This window comes from Jaculus jaculus, chromosome 3, assembly GCF_020740685.1.
Source record: "Jaculus jaculus isolate mJacJac1 chromosome 3, mJacJac1.mat.Y.cur, whole genome shotgun sequence".
Taxonomy (NCBI): domain Eukaryota; kingdom Metazoa; phylum Chordata; class Mammalia; order Rodentia; family Dipodidae; genus Jaculus; species Jaculus jaculus.
The window spans coordinates 133,854,646-133,870,299 of record NC_059104.1 but is presented as its reverse complement, the minus strand read 5'-3'; the positions used below and the strand labels follow the sequence as shown (position 1 = coordinate 133,870,299).

General features: G+C 42.7%; 1 protein-coding gene and 1 pseudogene across 2 annotated transcripts in view; one reads left to right on the top strand and one right to left on the bottom strand.

The window, feature by feature from the left end:
- The window catches only part of Tars3 (threonyl-tRNA synthetase 3), a 48,679-nt gene extending 33,667 nt beyond the window's left edge, over positions 1-15,012 (bottom strand). Inside the window, exons 1-7 of one of the 2 annotated variants that reach the window (XM_045146229.1) lie at positions 14,905-15,012; positions 13,186-13,254; positions 11,947-12,137; positions 11,173-11,296; positions 8,627-8,748; positions 5,359-5,476; positions 867-931 (exon numbers count right to left, since the gene is read on the bottom strand). In XM_045146229.1, coding sequence (XP_045002164.1) covers positions 867-931; positions 5,359-5,476; positions 8,627-8,748; positions 11,173-11,296; positions 11,947-12,137; positions 13,186-13,254; positions 14,905-14,982 — 767 coding nt within the window. In that variant the 5' untranslated portion in view covers positions 14,983-15,012. The remainder of the gene's footprint in view (positions 1-866; positions 932-5,358; positions 5,477-8,626; positions 8,749-11,172; positions 11,297-11,946; positions 12,138-13,185; positions 13,255-14,904) is intronic. The other variant, XM_045146228.1, reaches the window with a different exon arrangement.
- Positions 3,604-4,340, top strand: LOC105943986 (annotated as a pseudogene).
- Positions 15,013-15,654: the final 642 nt, after the last annotated feature.

Genomic DNA, 15,654 nt, shown 5'->3' with positions numbered 1-15,654 from the left:
CCTGTGATGGAAGGAATGCAAGCCTAACTAGCATGAAGTTCTTAAGATGGCGTCAAAGCCACCCCACAGAAGGGCCTCCCTCCAAATTAAATGTAAGCCATTACAACTGGCAGCACACAGCAAATACCAAGGGTGACTTAAGTAAGGCTCTTAAAGAATACCCAAAATCAAATTTTAGAAGCCATAAGTTTAAAACACAGCCTATCTTTTCTATATGTTCATTTATCATTTTAAAAAATGTGTGTGTGTATGTGTGTGTGTGTGCATTTGTGTCAGCCCCTCTTACCGCAAATGAATACCAGATACATGTGCCACTTTTTGCATCTGGCTTACATGGTTGGCTTGGGAGTTAAACCTAGGCATCTCAGGGCCTCATGTTTGTGACAAGTGCTCTTACATGCTAAGCCAATTTCCAGACTTCAACTGTTCTCTTTTTGTCTCATCATGAATCTCCTACTGCACTTAAGGTCAGTAGTTTGGACACTGAGGAGCATGGTAGAAGGCGTAGAGTCACCGTGAAGAGACAGCTTGTGTGGCTCTCCCTCCCATGTCACTAAGAATGCAGGAGGAAACAAAGACCCCATCCTAACAGCTTCTCCAAAGCATGCAGATATCACTGTCTCACCCACATGGAAGATGATCCTATTATATCAGCAAATGAAAACTGCACTTTATTACTACCTGATAGCTATAAAGGAGAAAATAAGAATTTCTAGCCTACAAAGTAACATTTGTAGGCTCCTAAATAAAGTGGCATATCAGCTAAACAACTGAATAGATCACCTCCCAGAAGATAAACTGCTTCTACTGCTAATGCCATTGAGTTCACCAATGCACACAATGCACACACACTGATGCACACAAACCTGTAAATGGTGGTGGTTGGGGTGTTGACCTTCTCCTCCAGAATCCTGCATTTAAACTTATTGTACTGCAGAGAAAAACATGTTTACATATGAGTACACGGAACAACAGAATGAAAACGTTACTCTTTTCAAGAATCACTGAAAGGCTGTCTGCTATGCCCCAGGTGTGGAGACACTATGGACACACAGTGTTCACAGACTCCAGCCACTGTGGCGAGTATGAGACCCCTGAGTCATAGTACTATGGACACATAAGACATAATCTGAAATTATCCATGCTTCAAAAGGACCTGAGAGGTATAATGTGGGTGGGAAAAGAATATGAAATGCTCATTAATTTTCATACTAGTATGTTTTGGAATAGTAGTTTTGATGTGTTGGGTTAAATAAATTTTTACTAAAAATTTAATTTCGGGGTTTTGCAGATGACTCAGCAACAAAATTGCTTTCCATGCAAGAGTGAGGGCCTGAGATCTGAGCACAATTCCTAGCACCCCTGTAAAAAAATCTAGATGTGACCATAAGCATCTGTAACCCCAGTCCTGGGTGGGTAGAAACAAGAGAATCACGAGGGCTCAGTGGTCAGCCAGGCTGATTCAAACTGACAGCCCTGGAATGGGGGCGGGGGAGGTAGAGAGTAAGAGTGAGTCTGTTTCAAGGAAAGAACACAGAAAAGCAATCAAGGAGGACATCTGAGGCTCTTCTCTGGCTTCCACATCTACGCACAGACATGCATACACTATACAACATACACACGCCAGACAATAATAATAATAATTCCAACTTTGTTTTACTTTTAAACCCTAGCTGCCACATAATTCATGTGGCTCAGATTTGTGGATTCTGTTACATTTCAATTGGATAGCACTGTCCTAGTAGATTTCATTTTAATTATATGAAGTGCTTACAATTCTTGGGTTCATTTGTTTAAAACATAAGCAAAATTTAGAGTAAGTCATGATATAATTACATTAAATAAACTAATATAAATTTTCTTTTCTGTTTTTATTGCTATTATCACAATATCAGGCATTTTACATTAAATAGCTACTTAAAGGAAGGAGACAGCTGTTGCAAGAGGAGAGAGCCCAGATCTGTTCAATGTGACTGTTTCATATCTATCTGTTAAAATAATTTTCTTTCAGAAAGGTTGAAGTGTTTAATCTTTAAAGGATATTCCAAGGAAGAACCCCATAGAATGGAAGGAAATGTTTGCAACTCATCTGTTTAAGAGACTGACATCCAGAATAGATAAGAAACTCCTGCAACTCAATGCAAATCACCACCACCACCAAGACCACTCTCATTCAGAAAGAGCCAAAGAAATGGCTAGAGAACTGCAATAAACAATTTCCCAAAGACGGTTCACAAATAGTCACCAAGTGCACTAAGACATGCTCAACATCACCAATTCATTACAGAAATGCAAATCATTACTTCAGTGATATGCCACTTCACACCCAACAGGATGGCTACATGGCTACATTAAACACACACACACACACACACACACACACACACACACACACAGAAAATAGTGTTGGTTAGAATGTGGAAAAACTGAGACACTGTATGTTGCTAGAGGGAATTATGCAACTATGTGGAAAATGCTAAGAAGGTCCTAAAAAATTAAAAAGTCAATTCCCATGTGATCCAGTAATTCCATAGCTGGATATATAACCAAAGAAATTGAAATCAGCATTTCAAATGAATTTCTACAGTTATATTCATAGCAGTACTACTCATAGCAGCAATGACAGGTGGGTGAATGGTAAACACATATACACACACACACACACAGAGAGAGAGAGAGAGACAGAGAGAGTGAGAGAGAGATATTATTTAACCTTAAAAGGGAAGGAAATTCTGGCATATTTCTCAACAATGAACCTTGGAGACATGCTGAGTGAAACAAGCCAGTAACAAAAGGTCAAGTACAGTGTGATTCTACTGAAATGAAGTTCTTATTAGATCCAGAGAAAAAGAAAGTGATCTGGGCATGGTGGTGCATGCCTTTAATCCCAGCACTTGGGAGGCAGAGGTAGGAGGATTGCCATGAGTTTGAGGCCACACAGTGAATTCCAGGTCAGCCTGAGCTACAGTGAGACCCTACCTCAAAGACAAAACAAACAAAAACAAAAAGTAAGTGAGAAGGTGCATGCCAGGAGCCAAGGAGAAGAGGGAATGGAGTATCAGTGTTTCATGCATAGAGTTTTCATTCTGGAAAACAGTGTTTAGACTGAGAGTGGTGATGGCTGCATAATGTATTTAATGCCACTAAGCTGTGTTAAAAATGGTAAAGTTTGGCTGGGTGTGTCTGGCACATGCCTTTAATCCCAGTACTCAGGAGGCTGAGGTAGGAAGATCACTTTGAGTTTGAGGGTAGCCTGAGACTATGTAGTAAATTCCAGGTCAGCCTGGACTAGAGAGTGAGACCCTACCTCAAAAAACCAAAAAAAAAAAAAAAAAGTAATAATAATAATTATTGTAAAGTTTGGTAGTGCAAGTGAAGTTGTCCAGTTCTGTCACAGACAGCCTCAGGTAGCTGGGGTGAACTTCCAGACCAGGCACAATATGGGAGGAAGGAATTTATTTTAAAATTACACATCCAAGAGAAGTTCCATAATGGCGGAAGAAGTTGGGCCCCTTTTCATGGGTCCAGGCTGGGCTCAGCTGCTGGGCAGAGGTGATAGGGTAACCTGGACCCAGGTTGAGGCCTCTAGCGGGGTTCAGGCAGATGTTACCAAGTACTTCAGTGAATTACTCCACGCATGGGAATGGAGTCTTGAATTCCAGGGATACAGGAAGTCATACTGCTGGAGCAAAACACTACAAGTATCGCAGAAGGCCTTTTCATTGTTGTAGATGGACTTTTGAGTTTGCTGTATGACAGACACTTTGCCTGTTCACTTCCCACAGAGTGTTTATAGAAACTTTCATCACTGGAAGTGGACAAAGGGCCAGCAGGCCAGACATGACCTTGCTTTTTGGTCCCATTTAGTATCTGGAACTTGTGTGCCCACTAAAGGATTTGGCTTTGTGATGGACATAGGATTTTTTGAGACAATAAATCTTCTCCTAAGGGTCGTATTCACAAATTGTATAGGTGTTGGCCTTCTGATATCAACTTTAATGTAGTTCATCTCTAACAAGTACTCAGTGAAACACCAAAGCAGAGACTCTGATGTGGAGTGGGGCTATGCCTTAGGTGTGCCTCTGAATGCATTTTATCCAACATTTTTTCATCAACCATGTTATCCTAACAGACACATTTATTGGATATTTAGTTGGAAATACTTTGAGGTTGACTGCAATTGGCAATTATATCTATGGAACCTTCCTAGGATACAGTACATTACGATTTTTGAAAAATACAGTAATTCTTCTCTCCCCATTTGCAACTCTCATTCTGCTGTACTGGCTGTCACTGGCACTGGGCTAGAACTTCACCCATGCTCTGTGTTCTTTGTGTAAGTAGACAGTGAAAGGAACAGTCATGATATTCTATCTTAAATGTGCCAACAGTCTTGGTGAAGTGATGATTTCTTGTCAAGATTGTAAATAAACTATCACTGTAGATATCTTAAAGATATAAAGCTACAAATTTCTCAGTCACAACACTATAATCCATTCCTTAAGACTAAATGAATGTATGTGTGTATGTATATAGGTTTTTTGAGGTAGAGTCTCACTTTAGCCCAGGCTGACATGGAATTCACTATGTAGTCTCAGGGTGGCCGTGAACTCACGGCGATCCTTCTACCTGCCTCCTGAGTGCTAGGATTAAAGGCATGTGTCACAACGCCTGGCTTATTTCTATAATAAATATTTTTAAACAAAAATTGGAAAAATTTTATTTTATATATATAACCATACCAAAAGGAATAATTATAATTTTTCCAAAATCAAATGTACCTTTTTAGTTTAAGCCCCTAAATGATAATATTTTCAAAATATATATTTAAGTACATTTATCAAAACAATATGAAGATAACACTAAAGTTTACACAAATTACTCTAGGTTAAATATTTAAGCCAAAAAATAAAAAATAAGCCAGAAAATTAATTGAGAACTTACAGAGAGAGAGTTTTGTACAGGATTATAAATATTATTATAATTAAGTCAGATTCTTTCTTCTTTAGTTTAGCTGTTTAGTTTGGCTTCACTTCCTATTCTGGAGTCAGACAACAATTCAATTGATAAGACAGAATAAGTAGTCAGATATTATTTATACTAAGGTTTATAAACACACACATCAAAATTATTCTCCTGGCTCTTTAACTACCTATGACTACCTGAAATTTTCAGGAAACACGAGGAAGGACAATGACATGGCAGGTGACTGTTAGCTCCATCGAGCAAGTTACTAGAATTAGAATGACTTGGTGAGCAATAGCCAGGAACTTGGAATGGGGGGAGCAGAGGCTGGTTTACAGTAGTAACTTTTAATACCCCCAGCAAAGGGCTTTTATTCCGAGTTTTCCCAATTACCTTAAACATCTCCAGCAGGGTGTTCTTGCTGACTTCCAGTCTTTCAAAAGGCTGCTTTTCTTTTATGATGGCTTTACACATGTTCTCCAGGGCTGACAGCTCAGTGCTGGACACTGCTCTAAAAAGAAACCCTGGAGATCAATATAGATCTTTGAGACACTATGCATTTCCTTTCTCCTCCGTCCTGTGGCCCTTACACGAGGTGACATGCTTTTTAAACTGAATTAGTACCTCCCTGTGCTAGATGTCAGAGGTGAACATGTCCACACAGAGCACACAGCTCAACAAAGGGAGGCAGGGAATGGAGAGATGCGGTGCGATAAACTGTTCTCCGTTGGGTTCCCTAAGGAAAATCCCTGCTAGGAGATGCCCCAGTCAGACTGTAAGGTCCTCCCAGGCCTGCTTGTCTCTGGTCTTCCTTTGCTTCAGAATTCATACTTTTGCTTTAAAAGGTTATATGAAGTGCTCCACGTGTCCCTACCCTCCATGGCTTATGAACTGCAGTCACGGCTGCTAATCTACACAAGGACTGAACTTTCTGTTCCTGGTTGGAGCTCAGTCACTCACTTGCCACATGGCTTCCTTGGAGTGCTGAAACAAATCATACATATTCCCACTGGGATCTGGAATGTTCTTTCTGCAGTTTCCTCAGGTTTTGTTTCATCCTTCCATTCCTGCCTATTTAATGGCACTTCTACCTTTCCTAGGCCTGTGTGGCACATACCTCCCCACTCCTGGTTTCTTTTCCTTCACCTACTCACCGCCACTTGATGGCAGCTGGCAGTGTGTATACTATCTGTCTTCCCCCAATATCTGTCAGCTCTAAGAGGTCATGCTGGCTTGTTCCCCGCTGAACCACCAGCACCAAGCACAGAACACATGGTGAGTATTCAAAAAGAGTCTTGTTGTTTGAATGAATCTGGAGTGCGGTAACAAGAGATGCTACTGGATGTGATACTGTGATATGATAGAGTGTCTAGACTAGTAACAGTGCCCTATGTATGTTGATGAGATGTTGGGAGAAGGGGATCCCAGAGAGCTCCAGATAGAAGCTGATAGCCAAAAGATTAAGACATGATTAATTGGCTGGAATATTGAGCTCCACCATCCAACCTTCAAAGAGAAGAGAGGGTCCAGGAAGTGAGTCAATCATCAATGGCCAATGATTTCATCAATAATTTCTATGTGACAAACCTTAAATTTAAAAACTCTGAAATAGGGATGGAGAGATGGCTTAGCAGTTAAGGTTCTTGCCTGCAAAGCCTAAGGACCCAAGTTCTCCCCAGAACTCACATAAGCCAAATGCACATGGTGGAGCACATGTGTCTGGAGTTTGTTTGCAGTGGCTGGAGGCCCTGGTGTCCCATTCTCATTCTCTCTCTCTCATAAATAAATAAATTAATTAAATTTTAAAAAAGCAAAACAATGAGACTCAAAGAGCTTTCAGGTTGATGAACATACCAAGGTGTTAGCAAGCAGTACAGCCCAAGAGACACAGAAAATTCCATGCCCTTTCCACAAGCCTTGTTCTGTGTATCTCTTCCATCTGCTTGGTCATCTGTTCCTTTTGTAAAAAGCCTTTACAATAAACTAATAGACTTCTGTGAGGCCTTCTAGCCACTAATGAACCCAACTAGTAGGTTGTGGAGACTCTATATAATAGCTGGTGGCTCAGATGAATGGGAGGCTTTGACTTATGACTGGCATCTGATATGGGAACAGCCTCAAGGGATTGAGACTTGCGTTTCAGTCTGAACTAACTCTAGGTCAAGTCAAAACTGAAATGAGCTGCTAGACACAGGGCCGGTATCCAGAGAGTTAGTGAATTTTGTGTGGAAGGAAGTGTTGTGTGGATAAGCACAGTTCAAACATAAGTAAAAGTGGTTCAGACTGGATAAGCCTGTAAGAAACAGCACTCTTACAGATGCTGAATGCTCTGTGAGGGAGGTCATTAGACATCAGGGACAATAGGAAAAGGCACAATGCACTGTTTAGTTTGGCTTCACTTCCTATTCTGGAGTCAGACAACAATTCAATTGATAAGACAGAATAAGTAGTCAGATATTATTTATACTGAGGTTTATAAACACACACATCAAAATTATTCTCCTGGCTCTTTAACTACCTATGACTACCTGAAATTTTCAGGAAACACGAGGAAGGACAATGACACGGCAGGATAAGGCAAGACATGAGTCTAAGTGAAGGCAGAAGTGACAAGATAGGAGAACAACAGGAAACAACTGTTTGAATTAGATTGGGCTGCAGAATTGTGGGTGGAGGTAAGGAGTGTGGGAGAATTGAAAGGACCCAAAGTTTCAGTTCTGGCCACTGACTGTATTCTCAAGGGCTATGAGGGAATCGGGATGGGGTGGATGAGGGCAGGACTGGCTGCTCATGATTTCCAGCACAGGCCTGTGGAGTGTGAGGCCTTGTGAACCACTGCCATCTGACACTCAAGTGTGTGAGACATTGGGCACCTTGACTGTCATAAGGCAGAGCTGAACCAACTGCTCGCTTTCTCTCTCTCTCTCGCTCGCTCTCTAAGAATTTAAGCTTGTGATCCTGATTTTCATATGTATTCATATGGGTAAACAACACATTCATCCTTCAGGAGGAAAAAAATGAAAACACTGAAAGTTATTCTTGAATCTAAACTCATTGAAAAACGATTTTCAGGACTGGAGGAGCTAGCTCAGCCTTGCAAGCATGAGAGCTTGAGTTTGGTCCCAGTCCCCACATGTAATACTGGGCATGGTGGCTCATGCCTGTAATCCTAGCACTTCCCCAGCACGGGGAAGAGACAGGAAGGTCCCTGGGGATCACTGGCCAGTGGTCTACCTAATTAGTGAGCTCCAGGCCAATGAAATAAGGTCTCAAAAGAGGTGGATGGCATTCCTGAGGATGACACCTGAGGCTGTCCTCTGACCTCCATATGCACCTACACCTGCATGTACACAAACATGAAAACACACACACACACACACACACACACACACACACACATAGGCATACATGCACAAAATCGGAAGGAAAGGAGGGGGAAGGACAAACAGAGGGGATAGGAAGAAGGGAGGGAAGGATAAAGAAAGGAGGAAAAGGAAGGAGAGAGTGAAGAAGGGAGGGGAGAAAGGTAATTTTCACAAATGGTTAACCAACTATAACCATATTATGCAATATATAGTGAATAAACTAATATGTAACCATTATAAAACAATGAGATACAAGCAAACACATGCAACCAGAAGCCAGTATTCAGTGGTGTTACCTGTCTTCGATGAACATGTCATAATAAAATCCATTTTCAACGGGTGGGCCATAGCACAGGTGGCCTCCGTAGTAGAGTTCCATGGCCTCTCCAAGAACGTGCGCACTGGAGTGCCAGTACACCTGCATGGTGCAGAGCAGAGAGGCCATGACCTACCACATTATGTCACAGAACATTAGTAGTGAACAGGGTGCATAAGCAAGTGGATACAAGTTAATGGGCTACATACCCAGACATCTAACACAATTCCTACTAGAAAGGGAATATTTTCTGCTCTGTCCCTGGCATCCTCCCAGAGCCATGTGCTTGGCTAAGTGTGAAGCTGTTCTTTGGAACTCTGCAGCTGCGGCATGGCTGCCAGCTATGTGGTTTCCTCCTGCGCCTGTCACTGTGGAGACTGGGACCATCCACTCAGAACACTGAACAGAGAGGCTGCATGGGAATTGTGCTTAGCCCAGAGTGGGAGAAAAGCTGAGGAATGCCTCATACCTGTTGCCTTAGGTTTTCGCCAAGGCAGCTTCTCTAAACTCTATGCAAACAACTAAAGTGGCTACTTGTGGATATTACCAAAGTCACAAGGTTTCATATCTACATAACAGTTGTCACATGTGACAGTGGAAGTTTGAAAGACGGCTCAAGACAAAAAAATGGTGGTATCAGGAAATGCCTGCTGGCTGCTAGGGACCCCCTAGTAGTGTATGCATGTGACCTATACTCAGGTCTTCATGTTTCTATACAAATACTTTACCAACTGAGCCATCTTCCCAGCTCTGAATCATTTTTAAGCATGATTTTGTTACTATTATATTGTTTTTAAACATGATTTTGTTACTATTATATTGTTTAGCAATTTCATGGTTGTACTCAACATACTAAAAACAAAAATCACAGCCAGGCGTGGTGGCACACACCTTTAATCCCAGCACTCTCGAGGCCACGCTGACACTACATAGTGAATTCCAGGTCAGCCTGAGCTAGAGTGAGACCCTACCTCACAAAACAAAAACAAACAAACAAACAAACAAAAATTATAATATGGTTTTACTGTTCCAAAGCACAACAAAAGAGGTGGATGGCACCTATACCTGAAAGGATGCTGTAAACTTAACATATATATCAGAGACCTACATAAAGAGTGGCATCCATCCTGTAGAAAACTGCATCTAAAAGTATTTAAAAGACAACTTCCCTACTTCTTCAGTTATTAAATTATAAAATATATGCATTTAAGAGTCTATTAGCAATCAAAAACCTCTTAATTTAAGGAAATAATTACTTTAAGAAACAACAAAGGTGGAACTGCGCTGATAACCTCCTCCATGTAGACCAGCTGACAGCAATCTGGAAGAAGCCATTCTACATGTAGTTCAATGGGAGAAAGAGATACCACCAGTGAAGATACTCAACAGTGGACACTGCAAGCCTTATAATTGGCCAGTCATCCCAAATGAGCCAACAGGTGCAATAGTGGCATGTCATGGTGGAAACCAACTGCCTTCCAATTGGACTGGAGGCCTGCTCCATGGGGGGAAACACATCCTGATACTGAAAACTTAAAACAGGGGTAGTCATGAGCCCTAGGGGTATAACATCTGCTGATGTCTGGAAAAATGTATATACTATGCTTATCAAACTGCCCAGTAAGCACTTCTCTTAATATTCATACCCTTCTATTAATGCTACTCTCACTTTGGATAGAGAATCTTCTCTTTTCAGATGGCAGTGACTTTGAGATGACTCAGAAGGTATCACAGTGCTGCAAAGAAGTGACTGGAATACTGAGTAACATCTCAGTCACATCTTCCAAGGCTCAAGGTCTCATGCAGAAGAGGTGGCGGAAAGAATGTAAGAGCCAAAGGAAGGGTAGGACTCCTTACAACATGCTCCCTCCAGACATAAAATGGCCTGGATATCCATGACCTCACAGTGCCCGACACTACCTACACAAGACCATCATAAGAGGAGGAAAAAAAGACCATGACATCAAAATAAAAGAGAGACTGATTGAGATGGGGAGGAGATATGATGGAGAATGGAATTTCAAAGGGGAAAGTGTGGGGGAAGGGAGGGTATTACCATGGGATACTTTTTATAATCATGGAAAATGTTAAAAATTGAGAAAATAAAAAGAAGAAAAAAAGAAAAGTACACCCCCAAAATAGAAATAACAAAGTAAGTTTTTTAAGCAGTAATATATATATCTATATATGTTCATTAAATATCTATTACTTGCCATATTATAATTTTAAATGTTCAAAATCAAAGCATTTCATTATTCTTGACTTCCACATGTGGCTTTCTCCATAATGTAGTTTTTTTGTTTTATTTATTTATTTATTTTGGTTTTTCAAGGTAGGATCTCGCTCTAGTCCAGGCTGACCTGGAATTCACTATGTAGTCTCGGGGTGGCTTTCAACTCATGTTGATCCGCCTACCTCTGCCTCCCAGAGTGCTGGGATTAAAGATATGTAACCATGCCCAGCCCTCATAATGTAGTTTATAACATAATGACTCAAAGTTTGGTTGCTTGGCATTTAAATACTTACAGCTTGAGCTTCCTCATTCTCAAACGTCAGCAGCTCTACAGTGGAATCTCCTTCTAATGGACGGTCCAGGTCCCATAATTCACCATTCACTTTAGCAATTACTGTGTTTTCAGCCAGTTCTTGACTAGTAAGGAAAACACCACTTGGGAGTTAACATTTATCACGAAAAATGATTCATTATGAGAAAAGATTTTTTTTTAACTTTCAGGGGCTTTTTAAAAGGGAGATAGAAAGTACCAGTATGAACTAATAGTATATATTTTTTGTTTCAACAATTATTTTATGCATAAAAGTAACACATTTGGGGGCTGCAGTGATAGTTTCATGGCTAAGGTGCTTGCCTGTAAAGCCTGACAACCTGGGTTAATTCCCCAGTACCCATGTAAAGTCAGATGCACAAAGGAGTACATGCATTTGGAGTTTGTTTGCAGCAGCTAGAAGCACTGATGTGCCCATTCCTCTGTCTCTCTTCTATCTCTGCTTGCAAATAAATGAAAATATTCAAAAAATTTTAAATACATTTGTTATTTTTAAAAGTTGGGAAATAATGAGAAAACAAAGAATAAAATTAAAATCACATATGAATCTTACCACCTAGATGTAACTACTTATAACAGTTTAGTACATGACTGCACATTCTTTTTTCTGTATATACATGGCCATCTCCTTCTTTTCTTAAAAAATATTTTTATTTACTTGAAAACAAGAAAGAAAGACAGAGAGAGAGTGTGTGTGGGTGGGGGGAGAGGTTGGCTTTTTTTTTTTTTTTTTTACCTAATTTCAGCCGCCAATTGATAAGGTGTTGTTTTCCAACCTTCCCCTTCCACTGTTTTCCCATCAGCCATTCTCACTGTAATCGCATTGCTTGTGTTCTTTTTTTCATAAGTAGCAGACAAAAGCTGATGTTCTGTCTTCAATGTTTCAAAAAACTTCAATCTTTCTTTTATAAAACTTGGTTGTTTCCCCTGAAAACCATTAGGGTAGAAAGAAGTTAACATACTCAGTCCACTTGCTGCTAGCTGCTCAGCTCTCATTTCCACCTCATCATTCTCAACATCCACAGGTGCTTGTCTGTCTCTCCACTTCTCCTGCAGGAGACCCACCCCGTCATTCTAAACCTACGGAGCTCTAAAGGCCCATCTCAAAGCCCTCCTTCTCTACTGCTCCCGACACCTCTCCGCCCCAGGGTCTCCTGCAGGTATGTACAAAGCTAACAGTGAACGCTTCTTCAGATACCACCCCTGGTACCACAGGGTCTGACTCCATTCACCCATGGGCATGAATGTCTGTGAATGCCCACATCCTTTACGTAAAATAGTACAGTATTTGCATGTAGCCTTCTCATACCCTTCCATATACTTGAAATCAACTCAATTACTTAAAATTCCCAATAAAATATAAATACTTGCAAGCAGTTGTTATACTGTGTTGTTTAGGGAACAGTGACCAAAGATGTTGCTACATACTCAGAACAAGTGCATTTTCCCCCAAACCCTTTCAATCTCCAGTTCACTGAACCATGGGTATGCAACCTGTGCACACAGAGATGGCACCATCTCTCTCCATTCTTTGCTTACTAGTATTCTCTAGTAACACCGTGCTTAATGTGCAGCCTAAGACAATTCTTTGGCCAATATGGCCAGAGAAGCCAAAAGGTTGGAAATCCCTTTGGTTGTTTCTCCTGCATTTGTCTGGACTCCACAACTAGACCAATCTCTTGGAGGCCAGGAATGCCTCCTCTGTTCCTACCAAATGCTGAGTCTGTCTAGCTGTTTTATTGATTTCTATTGTGTAATAAAAACAGCAGGTAGTTTCCTTAATATGAAAGAGCTCTGTGATCTCACCTAAAATAGAGTGAGGAATACTTTAAATCCAGCTGGTGATGAGCTTGTCTCTAAGCCAAGAATAATGTGGCCCAAATAACAATCTATCAGTAATCACGTTCTTATCAAACCACCTGCATGTTTTAAATTCCATGTAATAGTTTATATTGTTTGCACTGGAATGACATACCTCCGTGGCAGGCTCACTGGTCTTCAATTTCTTCTGTTCAGTGTCATTTTCTTGGCTTTGGCTTGGAGGCTGAAAGATAAATGGCATACCAATGACAAAAGCAACATGTCTGAAAACTGAGGAAGGAGGGGGCCAAGGCAGCACCCATGTTTGGAGGTTCAGAGCTGGACTTCCTCGGCACATGCCATCATCCATCTATCTACAACTTTCAGGGGCCACGTAACTGTTCAGGGTTCAGTCCTTCCTCTCTGCATTTCACATTCTGACTTTAAAGTGCCCCTACTGCCGCCGCCACCACCACCACAAACACACACACACACACACACACACACACACACACACCAGGGTCTGGGCACACAGTTCAATGGTAAAGTGCTTTCCTAACAGGCATTCTATTACCCACCACTACAAAACACAGAAACAAACAGCTTTCAATGTTTAACAGATCATGTCACTGGAAAATATGTAACTGCCAGCAGAGTCTTTGAACGAATTATTTCACTAAGGTGTCACGGAAAGTGCACCATAGCTACCCTCCGTAAAGAACGGAAGAACAAGGCACAGTATGACAACGTCTTCAAACTCAGATGTTTTTCTGGGTAATTTGTTCTTTAATCATCCAAAACATTAAAATACTGAAACTAAAGAATCATGTAAAATGTACACAGCCTTTCAAATCAGCCCACCAAAGCAGAATGAATAATAAGGAACAACCTGGGTTAAAACAGAACCAGTCATTAGAGGGCCCAATAACGGTTCACCTGCTGCCCACGGAGATAGTGAATCCTAAACATTTCAGTAGCCGTCCCCCGCCTTTTTTTTGGAGCTGTTTTTATTTTGTTTGAGTCTGGGGCTCAATCTGACTGGCCTGGTATTCGCTATATATCCCAGGCCGTTCTCGAACTGGGAACAATCCTCCTGCCTCCGCCTCTGGATTACAGGCACGTGCCTCAGCCTTTCGCAAGCAAATGGGAAATGCCATTTCTGCTACTGACAAGTGTGTGTGTGTGTCCGTCTATTTAAGCAGAGATGATGCCGCCAGGTCAGTTTGGAGACCCGATGGTCCTCGGCCCCAGGGCCCGGCTTACCTGCGCCGGCTCGGCCCTCGGGCTCGGCCCCCGGGCCAGGCTCAGCCGCAGGCGGCCCAGGCGCTGGCGCAGGTCGCGGTTCTCGGCCCGCAGCCGCGCCACCTCGCGCGGGAGGCTCGGGCCCTCGGCCGGGCGCGGCTCGTCGCTCAGCCGCTGCACCTCGGCCCACAGCCAGCGGATGTCCTCCTCCTGCCGCTGCAGGCGCAGGGCCACGGCCTCCAGCGTCAGGGCGTCCGCCATGGAGCCCGCCGCCCTCCCCGGCACGCGCCCCGCGCTCTCGGCGGAGGACCGGGACGCGGGCGGGCGGGGCCGCAGCTCCGCAGGGGCGGGCGGGGCGGGGCCGCAGCTCCGCAGGGGCGGGCGGGGCGGGGCCGCAGCTCCGCAGGGGCGGGCGGGGCTACGGTGAACGGCGGGGCGCGCCCAAGGTTGGGTGCGCCGCAGGCTTGGGCACCGCGGAGGGCGTATCGCCCACGCTCCAGGGCGTGTTCAGGTGCCTCTGGGGCCGCTGTGAATCCGTGGAAACCGTAACTATAGCGGCATACATTGATCCCTATTGACTCGTTTTTCTAAATGTTCCAAAATCTATGCAGGCCAATCCCCCCCCCTCCCCAACCACCACCACTACCCATACCCTTATCTCGGTCTCTTCTTGAATTCTTGCAAGTCTCCTTTTTTTTTCTTTTGCGGACAGGTTCCCAGAAAAGGCCATTGAGAATGGATCTTAGTGCCCAGGCCGCTTGGTGAACACACATAGATCTCTACAAAAGCTTTAAATCTGCCCAGCACAAAATGGCTGGCCGAGTCTGGGACAAATGCTGCAGATTTCTTGGCAGGAAAGAATATATATATTTTTAAGGGAAACATTTGCGCTGTCGGGCTATGGGAATAATGAACTCTGAAGAATTACATTTTCATGCTGGGGAGAGAAATGCTGACTGTCAGAGGAGGAACTGGCCTCCCAGGGAGAGATTTCACACAGTGCGGATGACCTGCCAGACCACCTTGAAGGAGACGCTGCAGAGACGCGATGGGTCAGTGAGGGCAGGAGCTTGTCTGGAACCGCTTAGTGATGCGAAGAACCACGAGCCTCTTGTGCTGTGTTTAAATCTAAACTTCATGTCGGAACCCCAAAGACGGACTTGAAGCTAAGGGACGTTTCTATTTGTTTCTTTTCCCAGTGTGACCACATTGAACAACTTTCCTTTGTCAGTTTTGTACTATTACTTGTCTATAATTGGCATGTTGAAGATGAATGGCCGGGCCTTGCTTACTGGGGCTGCCAGAGCCCAGTAACCCTAATCCAGTAACATTTATACTACAACTTTGTATCTCTAACACAAACTGACTTTGGCTATTTATTTAAAAATTTTTTAGTTTATTT